General features: G+C 37.3%; 1 protein-coding gene across 4 annotated transcripts; it reads right to left on the bottom strand.

The window, feature by feature from the left end:
- Positions 1-792: 792 nt before the first annotated feature.
- Positions 793-22,927, bottom strand: ADAM29 (ADAM metallopeptidase domain 29). 4 transcript variants are annotated; one of them, XM_059889333.1, is made up of 3 exons: positions 22,822-22,927; positions 3,077-3,205; positions 793-2,986 (listed from the first exon to the last, which is right to left on the bottom strand). In XM_059889333.1, the coding sequence occupies exon 3, from the start codon at positions 2,901-2,903 to the stop codon at positions 903-905; it is 2,001 nt and encodes a 666-aa protein (XP_059745316.1). In that variant the 5' UTR covers positions 2,904-2,986; positions 3,077-3,205; positions 22,822-22,927; the 3' UTR covers positions 793-902. The 4 variants fall into 4 exon arrangements, with proteins under 4 accessions (XP_059745316.1, XP_024851811.1, XP_024851812.1 ...); XM_024996043.2 differs by having other exon boundaries at positions 793-3,205; XM_024996044.2 differs by having other exon boundaries at positions 793-3,256; positions 22,822-22,919.
- Positions 22,928-23,400: the final 473 nt, after the last annotated feature.

Here is a 23,400-nt window from a genome sequence, read left to right as displayed (position 1 = left end):
CATACAGGTTTCTCAAGAGTACCAAGATGAGTACTGTAACCGAATTCAGTCAGAAAAGAATACTTAGCGATTGTAGGGGATAGAATTGAATATAAGAAATTAGGTACCAAAGCTACTTAGGAACACAGCAAGTAAAGGGAGACATTCTGCTAGTAACTGGTTAACAGCCATAAAATACCAATTAAAGATGGTGATTTCATTCATGAAGCCAAAGAGTAAAAGAATAGGTTGGGATACTTGAATCTAGAGAACTTTAGGACTGGATCCATGGATCTCAAAAATGAGACTCAAAGCTCTTCCTGCAGGTACTGCTAAGCTAGTGCAAAGAATTTGAGACATTGGTAGAAAGATCAAAGACCTGGGGCTCAGTCCTAGCCAGCTCTGCTAGCTTATTTTAGACCCACAGTGAGGTTGGTCTGGATTGAAGTTTGTTTTGTTTTATTTTTCTTTTATTTTGGATTGAATTTTTTAAAGGATATTGAAACAAAGTATAATTGCCACTGTAAAATCTGTTATTGAGATAAGATTGACATACAGGAAGCAGATCACCCAGATTTCCAAGTCCCTGGCATTCACCCTACCACAGATCTGAGGACTGATACTGCAGAAATGTGGTTCCTATAATGCAGAATACAAAATGGGAAGCAGCTTTGGAGCTCAAAAGCAGTAACTTAAAAACTGGTAAAGCACCCATGTGTCATGCCTTTTTCTAGAAAATATAAAGAAATAAATATGAAGAAAAATAAAATTTCTAATTGTTTAAAATGAAGAAGAATAAGTAGAAACATTATAGGGGTTACGTTTTTTTAATGCATATCTATTCAGATACATTTTTTTGGTAGTAATTGTTTTTATTTCCCATGTTGACTCAGAGTTTTTTGCTTTGGATTTTCCTCTTGAGGCTATTTTTTCCCCTTTTTTTCCTTAGGCTTTTTCCTCATACAAAGCAACAGAAGACAACATAATAAAATTAACAGTGAAATAAATAATGCTATTGCCACGTAAATCTTGGGTATTTTCTTTCTCTTAGGGGGTGGGCCACTGTCAACGCTACCTCCATCCCCTCGTTTTACGCAGTTAGGAGGGTCCCACTTATAGTTACAGTGGCAGTGATGTTTGTTGTTGCAGATCCCCCTCATGTTACAGAACGTAGGTGAACAATTACTATCCAAGCGAGAGATATGGACACACTTCCTTCCGATGCAGACATGTTCTGGGCCACACTCTGTGCCATCTTTCACTTCACCAATATCCGGTATGTCCATCCCAAAATGGTAGTCTGTACCCCAGCAGGTGGCATTGTTAAAGCGAGTTCCGTGCATTGTAGAATGCTCTGTCAGAAGAGGAATTTCTGCCACATTATCACACTGAATTCTTCCACAGAAGATGTCTGACATATTGCATTTTAGATATGTAGGGCCTTCGGTTCCACAATTACCGAAACGGTCACCTTGAGTGTTTATTTGTCTGTAGCAGCTGTCGTTTGCATTCTTTGCTGTTCGGCCAAAAATCTGCCTACAGTGTGCATTGCGATCATTACATCTCTTTTCATAGCAGTAGGAAATGTCATTACAGGGAATTCCATCCTCTACATATACATCATCTGGGCACATATGGGATGATCCATTGCACCACTCTGGAAGATCGCATTCATTGACCTCCTTTCTACACATTTCTCCTGATGGCAAGAACTTGCAGTCCTTGCAACAAAGCCCAAAAGCACAAACAGACCCAAAACTCAGACTGCAATTTGTCAGACAACAGGCATCTCTTGAACACTGCTGTAAAGATCCACAGTCACACTCTTCTCCTTCTTCAACAACACCATTTCCACAGCGCTTCCTTGAAAATATGTCCTTTGTGTATATGGTGTACCGCAAACATTTTGCCTTCTGTACACCATACTCCCAAAAAAAAGAATAACTACAGTTGCTAAACTTCGCTATTGGTGGGTTGTCATGACGCATTATACATCTATTGTGACCTGCTGAACACACACACAGTATAGTATCATGAGTCATTCCCAAATTATGACCTAAATGATGAGCCACTGCAATTCCAATAATGGCCAAGGTTTTGTTCGCAAAAGTAACAGCTGCGCAACTGAAGTGTGGTCTGCACATTCCTGCAATAAAGCCTATGCCACTTAGTCCTCTTAATGTCTTCTGCATAAAAATATGTGTAGTATCATGTGCTATGCGAGCATCAATGTTATTAGCCTTCCAGACGCAAAAATCTCTCAGAGCTCTCTGTACAGCATCTATTTCAACAAGGTTTCTTTGAGTCCAGAACTCCAAACCAATTAGTAACACCTTCATACCCATCACCTGATAAATGGAATCCACTATATTTACAATAGTAAATAAATCCTCCTTCACCTTTGAGACATTCTTTTTAAAGTAATTATATAGAGTATAGTCTACCACCACTGCCATTTCAACAAAGAATGAATGGATCCACCAGCCTTCATAATGACTTTGTTTCAGAGTGCAATTACCAGTCTCTTGAAACTCAAAATGCTCTACACTTTCCTCTTGCACAAAACCAGATTTCATGGTTGGGAATCGGGTCTCTTCACTCTCCATTTTATACACCAGGTGTTCAAATTTGGTAGAAAAAATCATGGGCTTAATTTCATAAACAACATTATTTATCTGTAATAATCCTCGAAAGCCACCAAGACAGGTACTGAGGGCAACAAGTGATTCTGGGTCCCCCTCCACAAAACCATGATAGTAGCAGTCATTCTGGACAAAAGGTTGGTCCTTCAGGAGAGCACCCTCTTCTGAGTAGGTGAACACTGGGAGGTGTCTGGACAGCAAATGTTTCTTGACCTTCATGTGGAAAACGTGTCTCTGACCCCCTAAGTGCAGGCTGTAAGAGAGCCGACCTGGAGGCTTCATACTTCTTCTAGTGCCAGTTATCTTCAAAGGAATTACCACTTCTGGAGGACTGTGATATTGAAAGTTCTCAGCCCGAGTGTGTCCTGTAAAAAACAGAAACACTCCAAGCCAGTGTAGCAAGGGTACAATCCTCATATACAACAGAGATTTGATCACAGTCATTATGAATCTACCATTATTGGTTCAGAGAGGAAGGAAGGCAGGGCTGGGAGTCACAGTTGGTCTGGCTCCTTATTCTGAACTGCAGAACTAATCATTAAGTCTTTGTCTTCTGGCAGAGTGGAATCATTAGAACACCGGCACTACAAGTAAAACAAAATACAACGTATGGATGGGAATGGTTAGAAAAGGGCCTGAAAGAGAGAAAAGGAAACACATGCAATAAAAGTGATTACTGTTTTGATCACGGAATGACTCTAGAAACTGCACAGAATTTGTTTTTAAATATTTATAAGGCAGAGAGGCACTGGGGGAGTATATAAGACTGAAAACTGGTCAGAGATTTATAGTTATTGAACTTGGATGATGGGCAATTAAGGATTCATTACACTATTCTCTAAATATATGTACGTGTGTAAATATTTCCACAATAAATAGTTCAAAGAAAAAAATCTTAAGGATAAGGTGACCATAAGTCCTGGGTTGCTGGGATTATCCTAATTTACATATGTTAAATCGATACAAGTAGTAATACCTGTTTTTTTCTGCCTCAAGCCATAAATTACTCAATTACCTAAGATATATATTAAAAGCAACAACAGCACAAAAACTCAGCAGAAGTCTCCTGTTATTTTAAAATCTGTTCTGTAGAACCTACCATTACTACTACTATTACTAAGTCGCTTCAGTCGTGTCCGACTCTATGCGACCCCATAGACAGCCGCCCACCAGGCTCCCCCATCCCTGGGATTCTCCAGGCAAGAATACTGGAGTGGGTTGTCATTTCCTTCTCCAATGCATGAAAGTGAAAAGTGAAAGGAATTCGCTCAGTGGTGTCTGACTCTTAGCGACCCCATGGACTTCGGCCCACCAGGCTCCTGCGTCCATGGGATTTTCCAGGCAAGAGTGCTGGAGTGGGGTGCCATTGCCTTCTCCAAATACCTACTATTACCTCCCTATAATAAAATGTTTGGTTTTCTTTATCTTTCCTACATTGCTCTCCTCACTAGACTTGTCATATTAGTAGTACTCAAGAGTATTATCTATGTCTTTCATAAATGTTAGTATCTCCTGTAAAGCCTAACTAAATTCTTTATATAGTAAATAATGGTGAACTTGACTTTTATTGTTCCTTGGAGTGTTACTGAAAAGGTATTTACATTTGATTACATTTTAATGTAGAACACTGTTCAATATCTGTAACCAATTTTGCTTTTGGAACAAAGTGGTATAGGCCCACGTTTTTCTGCTTACTTTCTCTAAATACAACTAAATACTCTGGATATAATTAAACGGAAGACAAAAAAATATCCCTGAAAGCTAAAAAGCAAAAGACAGACTGACTAGAGATCTCCAGACTTGAGGAATGGCAGCAGGGTGCCATAGCTCATATTTATCGCAAGTTAAGTGCTAGAGAGGTCTTTAATACAGAATCACCATTAGGCATAGACAAAAGCAGGAAAAAAGACTCAAAAATAATTTTCTCTTTCTTGAAAAATGACAGAGAATGAAAAAACTCAACAAAGAACCAGTAAGATTGAGCAAGTCACACGTGACTAATTCATCCAGAGTGACAACTTCAGATATTTGTAGGCCAACTCAAAACTCATTCCACAATCAGAGAACTAGTGGGCTGTTCAGTCCACTTACACTGGCAATATAAAGCCCTGGCAGGCTAGCCTAACCCTCATTCAACATCTAGGTAACAGATCTGCCTTCATAGGCAGCAGCAAAATCCCAACAATTTGATCCAACCTCAGCTCAACACTATGACAGAGAATGGAACCCCATATTAAACATAGCACTATCATTCATAAAGCCTGAAATATCCCACCCCTTCACCAAATGACATAGGAGACATAGCCTATTGGCTTCTGTTCTGCACATCTCCAGATCTGAATATGGCCCAGTGACACCAGTTAAATCCAGAATGAAGATTCATTAAAACTGTGCAAAGTCAAAGACAAGAAAATTTGAAAGTGGTAAGCACAAACAAGTCACATACAAAAGAACCACCATAGAGCCGTGAGTAGTTATTTCAGCGGAAATCTTGCAAGTCTAGAGGGAGTGGGGTGACGTCAAAATGTTGAAAGGAAAAAACCTATCAAGTAAGAATGCCATACTTGGCAAAACTGTCTTCGAAAAAAATAAAGAGGATACAAAGACATCACCAAACAATAAGCAAGAGCTGAAGGAGTTTATCACTGCTACAATTGCCTTATAAGCAGTGTTAATGGGAGTTTTTCAAGTTGAAAGAATGCTAAAGGACAACATGGTAGTATAAAAAAGTATGAAATATACATACATATTTCATACAAAAACACATAAATGTAAACTCATCTATAGCAAAACTAGAATACATTATTATTTTAATTATGGTGGGTGAACATATGGTGTTCATATGCTGGATAGTCATACAGTGGGTGTTCATATGGTGAACACTTTTAATTTTAGAATTAAAGTCAATCCCCTGGAGGAGGGCATGTTAATCCAGTGCAATATTCTTGCCTGGAGAATCCCATGGACAGAGGAGCCTGGCAGACTAGGGCCCACAGGGTCACAAAGAGTTGGACAAAACTGAAGCAACTTAGCATGCGTGCATCAAAGTAAAAGATGAAAGAACTATAAGTAACTAAAACTAAAAAAACCTACATAGTAAAAACTGATATCTAAGTTATAACAACAATAACATAAAATGTGAGCTGAAGAGAAGTTACAGTGTAGAGTTTTTGTATGCAATTGCACTTAAAAACACTGTATACTTTAACAGTGATATTTTATGTAAGCCCCAAGTTAACCACAAAAAGATACAGCTATAGAAGTTACACATACACACACACAAAACCCATAAAGGAATTAATATATGTAAAATACCAAAAAATCAACAAAATATGACATGGAAGGCAACAAGGGAGGAAGACAGATAAAAGAACAAAAAAGATTAATAGAAAACAAAGAATAAAATGACAACATCAGATCATTCCTTATCAAATAATGACTTTAAATATAAATGGATTAAACTCCCTAATCAAAAGACAGAGAGTTACTGAATGGGTATAAAAACTTAGACTCAATTATATCCTGTCCAGTGGAAAAAACATTTGCTTTAGACATAAGAAGACCTCAATCAAATCCTTTATGATTATATAGTGGAGGTACAGTGGAGGTGATGAATAGATTCAAGGGACTGGGTCTGGTAGACAGAGTGCCTGAAGAACTATGGATGGAGGTTTGTACCATTGTACAGTAGGTCGTGACTAAAACCATCCTCAAGGAAAAAAAATGCAAAATTTTGGCAAAGTTGTTGTGTAAGGAGGGCCTTACAAAGAGCTGAGAAAAGAAGAGAAGCTAAAGGCAAAGGAGAAAAGGAAAGGTATAACCATCTGAATGCAGAGTTCCAAAGAATAGCAAGGAGAGATAGAAAGCCTTCTTAAGTGAAGAATACAAAGGAATGGAGGAAAACAATAGTATGAAAAAGATTAGCGATCTTGTCAAGAAATGAGAGATACCAAGGGAAAACTTCCTGCAAAGATAGGCACAGTAAAGGACAGCAAGAACCTAATAGAAGCAGAAGAGATTAAGAAGAGGTGGCAAGAATACACAGAGAGCTGTACAAAGAAGGTCTTAATGACCTGGATAACCTTGATGGTGTGGTCATTTACCTAGAGGCAGACCTCCTGGAATGTGAAGTCAAGTGGGCCTTAGGAAGATTACTACTAACAAAGCTAGTGGAGGTGATGGAATTCCAGCTGAGCTATTTCTAATCTTATAAGATTTTGCTGTAAAAGTGCTGCCCTCAATATGTCAGCAAATTTGGAAAACTCAGCAGTGGCCACAGGACTGGAAAAGATCAGTTTTCATTCTAATCCCAAAGAAGGGCAATGCCAAAGAATGTTCAAACTGCTGTATAATTGCGCTCATTTCACATGCTAGCAAGGTAATGCTCAAAATCCTTCAAGATAGGCTTCAACAATATGGGAACTGAAAACTTCCAGATGTACAAGCTGGGTTTAGAAAAGGCAGAGGGGCCAGAGATCAAATTGCCAACATCTGCTGGATTATGGAATAACTAAGGGAATTCCAAAATAATCTACTCTGCTTCATTGATTACACTAAAGCCTTTGACTATGTGGATCACAGAAAACTGTGGAGAATTCTTAAAGAGATGGGAATACCAGGCTATCTTACCTGCCTCCTGAGAAACCTATATAAAGGTCAGGAAGCAACAGTAGAACTGGACATGGAACAACTGACTGGTTCAAAATTGGGAAAGGAGTATGTCAAGTATCATCACCCTGCTTATTTAATTTATATGCAGAGCACATCATGAGAAGTGCAGGACTGGATAAAGTACAAGGTGGAATCAATATTGCCAGGAGAACTATCAGCAACCTTAGATGTGCAGATGATACTACTTTAATGGAAGAAAGCAAAGAGGAACTAAAGAGCCTTTTGATGAAGGTGAAAGAGGAGAGTAAAAAGCCTGGCTTAAAATTCAACATTCAAAACACTAAGATTATGGCATTTAGTCCCATAACTTCATGGCAAATAGATGGGGAAAAAGTGGAAACAGTGGCAGATTTCATTTTCTTGGGCTCCAAAATCACTGTGGATGGTGACTGCAGCCACAAAATTAAAAGACGTTTGCTCCTTGGAAGAAAAGCTATGACCAACCTAGATAGTGTTTTAAAAAGAAGAGACAACACTTTGGTGATAAAGGTCTATATAGTCAAAGCTGTGGTTTTTCCAGTAGTCATGTATGGATGTAAGAGCTGGACCATAAAGAAGCTTGAGCACTGAAGAATTGATGCTTTTGAATTATGTTGGAGGAAACTCTTGAGAGTCCCTTGGACAACAAAATCAATCCAGTCAATCCTAAAGGAAATCAACCTTGAATCTTCACTAGAAGGATTGAGGCTGAAGCTGAAATTTTAATACTTTGGCTACCTGATGTGAAGAGTAGACTTGTTAGAAAGACGCTGATGCTGGGAAAGATTGAGGGCAGGAGGAGAAGGGGGCGACAGGGGATGAGGTGGTTGGATACCATCACCAACTCAATGGACCTGAGTTTGAGCCAACTCTGGAAGATGGTGAAGAACAGGGAAGCCTGGCACGCTGCAGTCAATGGGTCACAAAGAGTCAGACATGACTTAGTGACTAAACAACTAGAACAACAAATAGTTAGTGGTAAAGGCTGTATAACTGTGAATATACTCAAAACCACTGTATCTTACACTTTAAAGGCTGAACTTAATGTAAACTATATCACAATAGCACTATTATAATAAAGAGAAATACAGGATGATTAACTTTACAATTAATTTATGACCCTAAAGAATGGTATGGTAGGTATGCATCTTCTTGATTTTCTGTAAATGAACTAATTACAGGGTTTTTTCTCCCTTGTGTTAGAGAGAGAATTGTCGGCAACTCAAATTACACTTGGCATTCTCAGTGTTTTCTCTCAGCTTGAATTTACACTCAGAGGACTCAATATTTTACCCCCTTTCTTTTCTCTGGAAATTTCTCCCATTTTTAAGGGGCTTGTATGATCTCTAAGCACAGTGAGGAGAGAACAAAGACTCTGTTCTGTGAATGTGTTTTGTCCTTTGGTGGTTGCTATTCTCCTCATGCTCATGCAGAGATCATCTGGCATATAACCCACTAACCCCAATCTGGCCACTAATTTCATATGAATTGACGTGCTTTGTTCTCTTGATTCTTCTTCAGACCATATAGGATGTAACTGTGAGGATAGCACATCTTCTTTATTTCATTCACCTGTCAATGAATGATGTTTAGGTTTTTTCTATGTTTTGGCTATTGTAAATAGTGCTGCTATGAATATAGGAATGCACGTATCTTTTTGAATTATACTTTTGTCTGAATATATGCCCAAAGTGGGATTGCTGGATCATAGGGCAGGCTTGGGCTTCCTGGGTAGCGCTAGTGGTAAAGCACCTGCCTGCTAATGCAGGAGACATAAAGAGATGCAGGTTCTATCCCTGGATCGGGAAGATCCCCTGGAGGAGGACATGGTAACCCACTGCAGTATTCTTGCCTGGAAAATCCCATGGACAGAGGAGCCTGGCAGGCTACAGTCCGTGGGGTCACAAAGAGCTGTACATGACTGAAGCGACTTAGCATGCATGCATGGCAATCCTATTTTTAGTTTTTTGAGGAATCTCCATACTGTTTTCCATAGTGGCTGCACCAATTTACATTCCCACTAACAGTGAGAGGGGTTCTCCTTTCTCTACACTCTGCAGTTTTTGTTATTTGTAGACTTTTAAAATGATGGCCATTTTGGCTGGTGTGCAATGGTACCTCATTATAGTTTTGATTTGCATTTCTCTAATAATTAGTGATATGAGCGTCTTTTCATGTGCCTATTGGCCAGCTGTATATCCTCTCTGGAGAAATGTCTGTGTAAATCTTCTGCCTATTTTTTGATTGGGGTCCTTTGTTAGAAAACAGTTTTTAGATATAACAAAAGCTCGTTTGTAAAATAAAACAAAATACAATAAATTGGAACTTAATTAAATTAAAAACATTTGCTCTAGAATATCTTAACAGAATGAAAACACATGTCACAGATTGAGAGAAAATATTTGCAAATAATTGTTAAAGGATTTGTACCTGGTTTATATAAAGAACTCTTCAAACTTAACGACAAAAAACAAACAAACAAAAAAACACCCCCAGATTTAAAAAATATTCAAAATGTTTCAGCAGGCATTCCACCAAAAAGATATAGAGATGGCAAATAAGCATATAAAGATAGTATCTTTATTCATTAGTAAATGCAGTGAAAAATGAGATTGTTTTCTTAATCTCTCATTTTGATAGTTCATTATTAGTATATAGAAATGCAACAGATTTTTGTGTATTGATTTTCTATCCTGAAAATTTACTAAATTTATTAGTTCCAACAGTTTTTTGGTGAAGTACTTAGGATTTTTTATATATAATATGTTATCTGCAAATACGATAGTTTTCTTTTTTCCTTTCTTATTTGGATGCCTCATTTCTTTTCTTGCTTATTTGCTCTGGTTTAGACTTCTGATAATAAGTTGAATAAAGGTGGAAAGGCTAGACATCCTTGTCTTGTTCCTGATCTTAGTAAAAATACTTTTAGTTTTCAACTTTTTAACCTTGAGTGTGGGAAGAGCTGTAGACTTGTCATATATCGTGTTGAAGTGTGCCTTTATTGTGAAGAGTGTTCTCCATATACCCAATTTGTTGAACATTTTTATCATGAATAGATGCTGAATTTTGTCAAGGGATTTTTCTGCATCTATTAAGTTGATTGTATGATTACTGGCAATCATATTATTTTGTTATCATTTATCATTTGTTAATGTGGTATAAAAATACCAATTAATTTGTGTTTGTTGAATCACTCTTACATCCTGGAAATAAATTCTACTTGATCATGACTTATGATCCTTTTAATGTACTGCTAAATTCAGTTTGTCAATATTTTGTTGAGGCTTTTGACATCTATCTTAAGCAGGGATATTGACATATTGGTCTTATATATCATTTAAGTCCAATGTTTCCTTTTTGATTTTTGGCTTGGATAATCTACCCTTTGATAAAAGTGTGGTGTTGGAGTCCTCTACTATTTTTGTGTTGCTCTTTTTTTCTCTCCTTAGGTCTGTTAATGTTTGCTTTATACATTTATGTGTGTGCATAGAAAGAAAGTGACGTGGCTCAGTCATGTCCGACTCTTCGCGACCCTGTGGACTGTAGACCACCAGGCTCCTCTGACCATGGGATTTTCCAGGCAAGAGTATTGGAGTGGGTTGCCATTTCCTTCTCCAAGGGGTCTTCCCAACATATATATCTACAAATTTATATCCTCTTTGGATTGAAGCAAAGCTTCTGTAGGCTAAGTAACCTATGACCAAGAGGCAGTGTTATAAAGTGGGTATCAGTCTGAAGCACTATTGATGGGTTGTAGTACCAGCACTTACGCTTACTAGATGTATTGATTAAACTATCACAGAGTTGGTCTCTTTTTTGTAAAATAGAAATGAAATGTATACTTCCTGGGATGGTTTTGGTGGTTAAATGAGATAACTGAAGTTAAATATTTTGGACAATGCCTACCATGTTAAATATTTGATAAATAATAGTTATATTATTTTTAAATAAAACCAACAATGTTTTCACAAGTTTCCAGTTCATTCTGTTTAATGATCTACAAAAGATGCTTTCTTTTATACTAAACAGGAAATAATTTTCTGAAATGGATTTGGAGGGAAGTTGATTTTAATTAAAGAGTGTCTTTGTTTGAAGCAGTGTTCCTATTGTGTGATTCCCTATCTTTAGACACATCTGCACCTTAATACTTTGATTCTATTTGTTTTTCAGCAAGCAAGAAAACAGAAAATCACAAGATTTTGCATAATGAACTGAACGGCCACTTCTGTTGTTCCAAAAGTATCCAAAATAAAAGTATCCAAAAATGGATACTTTTCCTGGTTCCTTTTTATTGGCGTAAGTCCAAGAGGTGTGAAAACTCTTTCAGATTTAGTGATTTAAAACAAAATATTCCTGTGAACATTTGAGTTGAACTGTTGAAACACTTGAGTTGAACAGTTTTAAAAGTGAAAATTGCATAAAGTATTCTGCCCCCCACCCCCATCTCATTGTGAGTTACTTCCCTTCATCTTATTTTTGACTGAAGATTCATTTAGTTAATTCAATGATATATTTCTTAGCCTTGGAGGCGTGAACATATGAAAGGAGCAAGATTGCCATGATATTTTAATAGCAAAAAAGGAAAAAAGCAAAACTGCTGTTTAGAACAGTTTTAGATTTACAGAAAAATTGCAAATATAGTACATAGTTCTCATGTACACTCATGCCCATTTTCCTCATAAGTAACATCTTATATTAAATTTTTTATATTTTTATTACATTATATATGTTTTTATATAATTATATCTTATATATTAATATATTATATAATTATATATTATATTACCCTTTTCACAGTTAACAAACCAGTACTGACACATTATTAAAGCCCACATTTATTTCAGATTTCCATATTTTCTACCTAATGCCTGTTTCTATTTCTGAGACCCCACCCAGGACACCACATCATGATAAGCCATGGTGTCTTCTCAGATTCCTTTGGCTACGACATTGTTGTTTTTGACGACCTTGACATATTGAGGAGCTCTGGGCAGTTGTTTTGCAGAATACCCCTCAAATTGAGGCTTATCTGATTTTTAAAAAATGATTAGATTGAGATTATAAGTTTTTGTAAGGAAGATCACAGACGTACATTTCCGTTTCATCACAGTGTATCAGGGGTGACTACTAACAACTGATATCACTGCTGATGTTGATCATCCGGCTTGGTTGTTTTTGTTGTTCATTGTTCAGTTGCTAAGTAACATCTGACTGTTTGAGACCCCCATGAACTGTAGGACACAAGGCTCCTCTGTCCTCCACTGTCTCCTGGATTTGCTCAAATCCATGCCTATTGAGTAGGTAATGCCATCTAACCATCTCATCCTCTGATGCCCCCTTCTCCTTTTGCCTTCAATCTTTCCCAGCCTTTTCTGGCTTGGTAGTGTTGTCCAATTTCTCTACTGTAAAGTTACTCTTTTTTTCATTTTTTCATATTGTGCTCTTTAAAAAGATGTCATTTTGTGCAGCCCATATCCAAGGAATGGGGAATTATGCACTTACCCCAGATTCTTAACACACACTAGTTCTTTTATTGCCTTTTTATTGCATTTTCCAGAATGTCATGTACCTGAAATCATACTATGTAGCTTTTTCAGATTGTTTTCTTTCACTTAGCAGTATGCACTTAAAGTTCATGATTTTTTTTGTTGTTGCTGCTTCCTGTGTCTGTGTGTTCGCTCAGTCATGTCCAACTCTTTGTGACCCCATGGACTGTAGCCCTCCAGGCTCCTCTGTCCATGGGACTTCCCAGACAAGAATACTGGAGCAGTTTGCCATTTCCTTTATAGTTCATTTCTTTTTATTACTGAATATTATCCCAATGTGTTGATAAAATCAGCGTGTTTATTCGCATATTGGAAGTCGTTTTGATTTCTTTTGGTTTTTGTTGATTGTGGATAAAGCTGATAATAAACATTTTTATTATAAAAAATGTTCAAGTTTATGTACAAACATAAGTTTTCAAATCATTTGCATAAATACTGAAGAGTATGATTGTTGGATTTTATGGTAAAACTATATTTAACTCTGCAGGAAACTTACAAGCCGTCTTCTAAAGTGTTTGTACCATAGTGCTTCTACCAGTAATGATGCTCTGCATCCTTAGCGGGAATTTTTATTGTATGTTTTTTGGATCTTATTCATTCTAACAGGTGTGTAGGAGTATTTCATTGTTGTTTTAATTTGCAATTTCCTAATGAAAAATGATTTGGAGGATTCCTTCCTCTGCTTATTTGCCATTTATATATTTTCTTTGATAAAGTGTTTGTTCAGATATTATTTTGCATTTCTAAGTTGAGTTGTTGGTATTATTATTGTTGAGTTTTAAGGGTGATTTGTTTTATATTTTGGAACAGATCCTCTATCACATATATACTTTGCATATAATTTGTCCAGTCTGTGACCACTTTTTAAATTTTCCTTACAATGTTTTCCACAGAGCAGAGTTTTTAATTTAATAAAATCCAGTATATCATTTTTATTCTTTTATGAATCATACTATTGGTGTTAAACCTAAAAAATTGTCAAAGCATCCAGAGATTGTTTTATGTTTTCTTCTGGAAATTTTACATTTTTATGATTTATATTTATGTCTATGACCCATTTTGAGTTAATATTTATGAAAGTTGTAAGATTGTATCTTTGTTCAATATTCAATCATTTGTCAAAAGATTATCTTTCTCTGTTGACTTGCTTTTATTACCTCGACAAAAATCAGGAGATTATATTTGTGTGGGTTTGTTTCTAGGCTCTCTATTCTGTTTCATTAATGTGCACACTTTCACCAGTGTCATTCTTTTTTTTTTTTTTAACTATAACTTTATACTGAGCCAGATGGAATAGTCCTCCAACTTTATTGTTGTTTAAAATTATATGGGTTATTCTAAGTCTTTGGTCTTTCCTTAAAACTTAGAACCTGTTGATAACTATATATAAAATAGCTTCCTGGGTTTTTGATTGTAACTGTGTTGAATATATAGATCAATTTGAGAAGAACTGATAGTTTAATAGTATTTAGTTTTTCAATCCATAAACATATTTCTCTTTATATTGATGTTCTTTGATTTTTTAAATCAGAATTTTATCATTTTCACACTTGGATTCTGCATATATTTTGTTATACTCAAACTGATGTCTTTTTTCCCATATTTTTGAACTATTGGCAAATTTTTATATTTCCAAATATTTGGAAATTTTCCAGCTCTTGTTCCATTTTATTTTTTATTTCTAGCTAAACTCTGGTGTGGTTTGCAAGCATGCTTTATTTGAGAAAGTGGTAGTCAGAGAAACAGTAAAGTTGTAGAAGATGTGAATGATCCTATAAAACATCTTGATCTGCCATTGGTAGGACACTGTGCCCTATTTGTCTAAAACACATTCTCTTCAAGTGTGCATGGAGCATTTGGTAAAGTATACCATATGCAGGATCATAAACCAAAACTCAGTAGATTTCAAAATATTGAAATAGTTCAAAGTATGTTATCTAACATAACAGAATCAAATTAGAAGTTAGTACTAAGATATCTAGAAAAGCCTTTAACATTTGTAAACTGAGCGGTACACTCCCATATCATCTATATGTTGGAAAGAAATCTCAAGAGAAAATTAAAAACTGTTTCAAACTGAATGGTAATGAATAATAAAACATCTAAATTATGTAGTTTGTAGCTAAAGCAATGCTTTTATTAGGAAATATTAAACATATGCTATTAGAAAAACACAAAATGTTATCATTAGAAATTTTCTAATAACAAGAAAGACAATCAGGGAAGAAAAAGAGCAAATTAAATCTAAAGTAGGCAGAAGGAAAGATATAATAAAGAGGAGAAACCAAGGAAACAGAAAATTAGCAAGGCAAATTTTTCTTCATTGAAAAAACTAATAAAAATGATATGTCTCCAGTGAGAATAATCAGAAAAGAGAAAGCATACATTACCAATTTCAAGAAAGAAAAAAGTGATATCACTTCAGATCCTACAGACATTAAAGGGATAAAAGGGATATTATGAATAACTTCATGAGCTGAATAATTTCCTTGAAAACATACATTTAGCAAAAGTAAACTAAGATTACATAGAAAATATAAATTGCTATTAGTCTTTCAAAGAAATTGAATTTATAAATCTCCTGCTCCAAGAAAATTTCAGGCACAGATGATGTCATTGCAGTGTTCTAAAATCATTTCAGGAAGAAATAATACCAGTGAAACTCTTTCTGCACAAGGAGGACAGAATGACTATATCTCAACTTGATTTATGAGGCAAACAACTCTGATATCAAAACCTTTCAAAGATATTAGATATCAGAAGTAAATTTATTAATTATTATCAGACCTAGCCTCAATCTGAACAAAATATTAGCAATCAAATCTATAAAGTGGTAGTATGGCATGTCCCAAAAGAGTTTATTACAAAAATCAAATTAGCTTACATTTGGAATGAGTACATGTAATCACAGGAATAAAAATTTGCAACTATGTATGGCAACCACTTTTAATTAGATTTATTGAGGTGATTATTTTTTAGAGTTTAGAACATTACTTTGCATACCTGAAACTAATGTTTTGTGTCGACTATATCTCAATTAAAAATAATAAAAATTTGCCTTGGGGTTTCCCTGGAGTCTCAGTGGTAAAGAATCTTCCTGCTAATGCAGAGGGCATGGGTTTGATTCCTGATCTGAGAAGATCTCACACGCTGTGGAACAACTAAGCCCATGAGCCACATCTACTGAGCCTGTGCTCTGGAGCCTGGGAACTGCAAGCACTGAGCCCACTTGCCACTGCTACTAAAGCCTGCACATGCTAGAACTCGTGCTTCATAACAAGAGAAGCCACAAGAATGAGAAGCCAGTGTACCACAAGGAGAGAGCAACCCTTGCTTGCTGCAACTAGAGATAAGCCCACACAGCAACAAAGACCCAACACAGCCATAAACAAATGAATAAATAAAATTGTTTTTAAAAGTCTGCCTTAATAATAAAAAATGTCAAGAATATAAAACTGAAAAGTATTTGATTATGACAATAACAAAATTTGTGCTCAGTTCAGTCCAGTCATTCACTTGTGTCCGACTCTTCGTGACCCCATGGCCTGCAGCACGCCAGGCATTCCTGTCCATCACCAACTCCCGGAGCCTACTCAAACTCATGTCCATTGAGTCAGTGACACCATCCAACCATCTCATCCTCTGTCATCCCCTTCTCCTCCCGCCTTCAATCTTTCCCAGCATCACAGTCTTCAAATGAGTCAGCTCTTTGCATCAGGTGCTGGGTTTAGGCAATTTCAGGCTAGAGAATGAGTCAGAGGAACACTTGGGGAGAGTCTTGGTTGCTCTATGGTTTACATTAGTTTCTAATAAATAATTTCTAAAACACAATTGCTACTGCCACAGGGACACGTATGCAGTTAGCATAATCAATAACAACTTTTATGACTTTGTCTTTTGATGTCACTCTGTTTATATCTTTTAGTGATCAGTGGAAGAGCACCATGTAACATATATTAATATGAAAAAGAAGTATTAAAGTTACATGTATAATAATGTAACACTATGTAAAAGTGAATTTTGAAGACTGTTAATGATTTCTCTTTAAAGTGGATTCTGGAAGTTAAATATCCTGTGTTTGAAAATGACATCACATTATCATGTATGCTCTCTGCCATTTTTAGTCTTATTTTAACCTCATTTTAACAATTTTATTTTGAACAATGCCAGTGTTCAAAATTTACTTTGTAATTATTTACTTTGTAATTACCCCCACTGTTAAAAATAATAGGTTTCCTTCCTGAGCATTCTCATATATATTAATAAATCTTAAAAAGAAATACAGATCTTCCTCAACTTACACTGGGGTTATGTCCTTATAAACACATTATGAATTGAAAATATGCATGTCAAAATGCATTTAATACACCTGATGTCCCAAGCATCATAGCTTAGCCCAGCCTGCCTTAAATATGCTCAGAGTACTTACATTAGCCTACAGTGAAGCAAAATCATCTAACATAGTGCCTGTTTGTTGAATGTTTCATGTAATTTATTGAATTCTGCACTGACAGTGAAAGAACGGGCGTATGGGTAGGGAATGGTGGTAAGTAGATTTAGGTTTGTTTCCCCTTGTGATTGTGCTTCCCTGGTGGCTCAGAAGGTAAAGAATCTGCTTGTATTGTGGGAGACCTGGGTTTGATCCCTCCGTTGGGAAGATCCCCCGGAGGAGGGCATGACAACACACTCCAGTATTCTTGCCTGGAGAACCCCCATGGATAGAGGAGCCTGGCAGGCTACAGTCCATAGGGTTGCAAAGAGCTGGACACAACTGAGCAACTAAGAACATTCACATATACACACATACCCTCAGGATTGGGGCTTCCCGAGTGCCTCAAATGGTAAATAATTTGCCTGCAATGCAGGAGACCCAGGTTTGATCCCTGGGTTGGGAAGATCCGTTAGAGAAGGAATGGCAACCCACTCCAGTATTCTTGCCTGGAGAATCCCATGGACAGAGAAGCCTGGTGGGCTATAGTCCATGGGGTTGCATAGAGTAGGATACAACTGAGTGCCACACGCACACACACACACTCTTGTGATTGCATGGCTGACAGGAAGCTGTGGCTGCCACTGCCCAGATTACAATAAGGGATCAGACAAAATATCAAAAAAAGATCAAAACTCTAAATTCAAATACAGTTTCTACTGAATGCATATGGCTTTCTCACTATTGGAAAATTGAAAAATCCTAAGTTGAATCACTATAAATCGGGAATCGTCTGTACTTCATTGCTGGATTTCATTCATTCAGATTATTCTAGTAATGTTAAAAATGCCAGAGATATTTTTAGGGATTCAAGCACAATATTTTTCTTGTAAAATCACGTAGATTCACTCTGGAGGGCCAACATCATATCTAAAGTTACTCTGCTCTGAACTACTACCTGTCCAATTTAGTGACATTTTGGGCCAAGAGTTTGGTGGCATTTTCTAGTTGGCCTCAACAAGTCTCTGAACCATAGCATGTAGAGTTCACCCTATTTCTGATTGTTTTGTAAAACATGAAGAGGCTGAAGCAGAGGAAAAACTCCAGAATTGTCCTTAGGTGATTAGGGTTTTGGACTAAAATTCAGGTCCAGATGATCTCACTCTAGAATTCATTTAACTAACTTTTTTGCCGAGAGTGGAAACTGATGGGTGGCAATGGGTGCTAGGAGATGGCCTCACCTACACCCTTAAGGCACACATCAGTGTAAAAAGGTAACATACCCCTGTCCAGTTTTGGATAATAGCCAGTAGGCTTTTGTACTCCAGACTCATTATCAGTTGCTGGAGGGCACCCAGTGAGATTTTTGAACAAAACGCCCTTGTGGATTTGTCCAATAATATTTTAAATTTTGGGTACCACTTATTAACAAAAGTCAACGAAATAAATATCTCCTCACTAATGTTGAGTGAGTACAGTGACTAATTTATCCTAGATGTGTGGGTAATAAATATCATGCAAAAATTTTCAAGATTTTTATCTGAGGCTATAAGCAGCCACTCTAACCATAAGTAAGTAAGTTCAGTCACTCAGTCGTGTCCAACTCTTCGCGACCCCATGAATCGCAGCATGCAAGGCCTCCCTGTCCATCACCAACTCCTGGAGTTCACTCAGACTCACGTCCATCGAGTCAGTGATGCCATCCAGCCATCTCATCCTCTGTCGTCCCCTTCTCCTCCTGCCCCCAATCCCTCCCAGCATCAGAGTCTTTTCCAATGAGTCAACTCTTCGCACCAGGTGGCCAAAGTACTGGAGTTTCAGCTTCAGCATCATTCCCTCCAAAGAAGTAGAAGGAGTTATTTCCATGTAATAAATACGTTTTTTCTTACTCTGGACTAAAGGCTGACATTGTATAATATTTCATAATATTCTCTTTGATATTCTCCAAAGACATGGTCTCTTTTAGTATTGTGAGGTTTGGGGTCTTAATAGTGACTGCCTGTTTGGCATAATGATCAACAAGGTCATTTCCTTTGGCTTGAGTATCTCTTTATGAATGGGTGTCTATCTTGAAAATAGCCAATTTCTTAAAAAAAATTAGAGCTGTTAAAATGTCCCTAATATGCTGATCATTCTAAATTAAGATTCCTCCGTAGATGAAGCATCTCTATTCTAAAGCTTTTAGAAATAATAGACTATTTCCAAAGTGTTTCTACCATTAGTGTGTGTATAAACACCCTACTTTTTTCATTTAGCCAGGAAGCTTATGGGGATCAGACCAACTTTGTCATCTGGGCGAATTTTGCTTCTGGAAAGGGATCATATTCTAGTGGTAAGTTGAGATCTGTTATAATGTATCCTGCCTGATATTTTCTGGTTCCATTGTTAAGATATGATCTACAAACAAGATTAAATCTAGGTTTCTAGGCATGTTTTAATAAAGTTATTAGGATTATCTTGATAAATCTATCTGATATTTGAAAACCAGCAGTTAGGGACTAATGAGGTTTCCTTCTGTGCAAGAAAAGTAGAATTTAAAGTATTACAATGATGAATGGAAATACAGTAAGTAATACGACTTGATAGGAAGTAGCCTTCCTACTGGCAAATATTGCATAGTTTTGGTGGGCGGCAAAATTCAGCAGCTTAAACCATTAAGTTTAAGACAAACCCTAAAAGAAATTATATTAGCAGAAGCCTCTATGATGTGGCAACTGTGGCAATCAGCTTTAAATGAGTAGAACTTTGATACCGGGCTAAGGGAAAACAGTTGCCTGATACTGATCTGTGATAATTCCATAAAGTTGAGTCAGAACACTGAGGGCTTGTTCAGATCTCTTATGTATGAATAGGTAGTGAGATTAGTGACAAGGTAGGCCGATAGTGGGGCTTTCCTGGTGGCTCAGTGGTAAAGAATCTGCTTGCCAATGTAGTAGATGTGGGTTCATTCCCTGGGTTGGGAAGATCCCCTGGAGAAGGAACCCACTCCAATGTTCTTGCCTGGAAAATTCCATGGACAGAGGAGCCTGGTGGGGTACAGTCCATGGGGTCGCAAAGAGTTGGACACAACTTAGCCACTAAACAGCGCTTTGTGAGAGGTTATTGAAGAGCTAATTTTTTAAAGCACAAAATGCCTATTCATGTTTAAACTCCCAGGTAAGAGATTTGGTTAACAAAGATGTGGTTAAGTCATACAGTATTGGCAATTTCTGAAAATTGATGTGGTAGGCAGAATGTTTAAAACAGCCCCTCAAATGTCCTGATATAACCCTGATACAATTGTCTCCCCTTGTGTGTAGATAAGGGCCTGTGAAAATGATAAATAGCACTTGTGTGATTAGATTTTGTTACATGGCAAAGGTGAAAATATTTTACAGGTGTAACTGAGATTCCCTAATTAGTTGACTGAGTGATTCAAAAGGGACATGATTTTGGGTAGGACTGACTTAAGCAGATGAAAACTGTAAAAGCAGCAAGCTCTCCTGCTGTCCTCAAAGAAAAAGAAACAGCCAGGTTGAAGGGTGCCAGTGGAGAGCACCAGCCTCCAGAGCCGAGGACATCAGTGCGATAACCACAAAAAGCTAATGAGTCCTTCCAACTCTAGACAGGACTACAATGTGGCAGATACTTTGATTTCAGCTGGTAAGACCCTGAGCAAAGCACTCATCTAAGCCATGCCTAGACTCCTGACCCACGGGCATTGTGACATTATAAATGTATGTTGTTTTGAGCACCTAAGTGTGTGCTATTTTGTTGTTACAATAGAAAATTAATACATTTGGGGACCAATTGCCTGCTATAGCCAATGAGAGCCAGGAGTCATCTGATGATCTTTTAGTTACTAACCTGGAAAAATTCTGAATTGTTATAATTTTTCAGGAATGAGAAATGCACCTCCTTGATATAAATTATGCCCCAAGGAATACACTTTACTTTGACGAAATTTTGCTTCTCCTCAGAAAGTGTATAGTTTATTGGAGATAAAACAATAAGTAGAGAGATGGAGTCAGTTCTAGAGCTCAGCCGAACTTGAGTCCAAAAGGGATGGTCAAAATATAAGATAAAAACAAAATTTGGGAAGGTAACTCAGGTCTTGGTTGAGGACTTTACTGATTTTCCTAAGAGAGAGCAAAGAAATGACTGAATAAGAAAGATGTTAAATAACAGAAAACAGATTTATAGCTGTAAATTATGAACAAAAATAAAAGAATATTTGGGTTTTGTACTGTATGCAGGGCAGGAAGCAACAGTTAGAACTGGACATGGAAAAACAGATTGGATCCAAATAGGAAAAGGAGTACATCAAGGCTGTATGTTGTCACCCTGGTTATTTAACTTATATGCAGAGTACATCATGAGAAACGCTGGGCTGGAAGAAGCACAAGCTGGAATCAAGATTGCCAGGAGAAATATCAGTAACCTCAGATATGCAGATAACACCACCCTTATGGCAGAAAGTGAAGAGGAACTAAAGAGCCTCTTGATGAAAGCGAAAGAGGAGAGTGAAAAAGTTGGCTTAAAGCTTAAAGCTTTTCAGAAAACTAAGATCATGGCATCTGGTCCCATCACTTCATGGGAAATAGATGGCGAAACAGTGGAAACAGCGGCAGACTTCATTATTTTGGGCTCCAAATCACTGCAGATGTTGACTGCAGCCATGAAATTAAAAGACGCTTACTCCTTGGAAGGAAAGTTATGACCAATCCAGACAGCATATTCAAAAGCAGAGACATTACTTTGCCAACAAAGATCCGTCTAGTCAAAGCTATGGTTTTTCCAGTAGTCATGTATTGGTGTGAGAGTTGGACTATAAAGAAAGCTGAGCGGCAAAGAATTGATGCTTTTGAACTGTGGTGTTGGAGAAGACTCTTGAGAGTCCCTTGGACTGCAAGGAGATCCAACCAGTCCATTCTGAAGGAGATCAATCCTGAATATTCATTGGAAGGACTGATGTTGAAGCTGAAACTCCAATCCTTTGGCCACCTGATATGAAGAACTAACTCATTTGAAAAGACCCTGATCCAGGGAAAGATTGAAGGTGGGAGGAGAAGGGAACAACAGAGGATGAGATGGTTGAATGGCATCACTGACCCAAAGGACATGAGTTTGAGTAAGCTCCAGGAGTTGGTGGACAGGGAGGCCTGGCGGGCTGCAGTCCACGGTGTCGCAGAGAGTCAGACACGACTGAGCGACTGAACTGAACTGAACTATTAGAATGTAGGAACTGATTACTAGAGTTCTACTCCTGAGATTTTGAACAAATCTATATCCCTGCCCTTTGGATTTTTTTTTTTTTTTCCTTTTCTTTCTTAGCTTAGGAAACAGGACTATTAAGAAGAGTAATGCAAGGTTAATGACTCATTTCTCTGTTTGGTTTTTATCTTGCTACTCATTTCAGTACTTCTTTTGGTTCTGGTTTTAGAGGGTGTGTTCCAAGCCTGGGGAGATGTTTGGGGAGTTCAGCTCAAATAATGTTGGAAAATCAGCATTATTTATACCCAGAAGTATGATCATTTCTTAGACATGTAACTTCTATTAAGAGTACAAGTAAATCAATGTTTAAATTATCTATGACCTGATAATGATCAAGGAGTCCTCAGGAATGTCCAGGAATATGCCATCAGGAGAGTGTCTATTTTAGAGTAAATCCCCTACCCCACCCCATTTAGATAGTGGGTGTGATGTCACAAGGAGAGAAGAATGTTTCTCTCTGAAAGGTCTGAGGGTGACACCCTGGGCCAGGCAAAATGGTTGAAGGTTATTAAAAGTACCTAGCACTTGATAGCTGTTTTTTTCCCAGTGAGAGGTTGGATAAGAGTTTCAGGAAATATAACATGTTGCATGTTAGTTACTCAGTCGTGTCTGACTCTTTGTGACCCCATGGACTGTAGCCCTCTAAGCTCCTCCGTCCATGGAATTCTCCAGGCAAGAATACTGGAAGGTAGCCATTCCCTTCTCCAGGAGATCTTCCCGACCCAGGGATTGAACCAGATCTCCTGCATTGTAGGTAGATTCTTTACTGTCTGAGCTATAGGGAAGCCCTGTCATACAGCCCATCAATCCAAAATCTGCAAGGTTTTTCTTTAGTATTTAGAGAAACTGGCCCTTGAAATAAAAGAAAATTGGTCACTTGATTCCCCCTTGGAGAAGCTTC

The sequence above is a fragment of the Bos taurus genome, chromosome 8 (genome assembly GCF_002263795.3).
Source record: "Bos taurus isolate L1 Dominette 01449 registration number 42190680 breed Hereford chromosome 8, ARS-UCD2.0, whole genome shotgun sequence".
Lineage (NCBI taxonomy): Eukaryota > Metazoa > Chordata > Mammalia > Artiodactyla > Bovidae > Bos > Bos taurus.
Note: the sequence above shows the minus strand (reverse complement) of the source record. Positions and strands in the feature narration are given on the sequence as shown.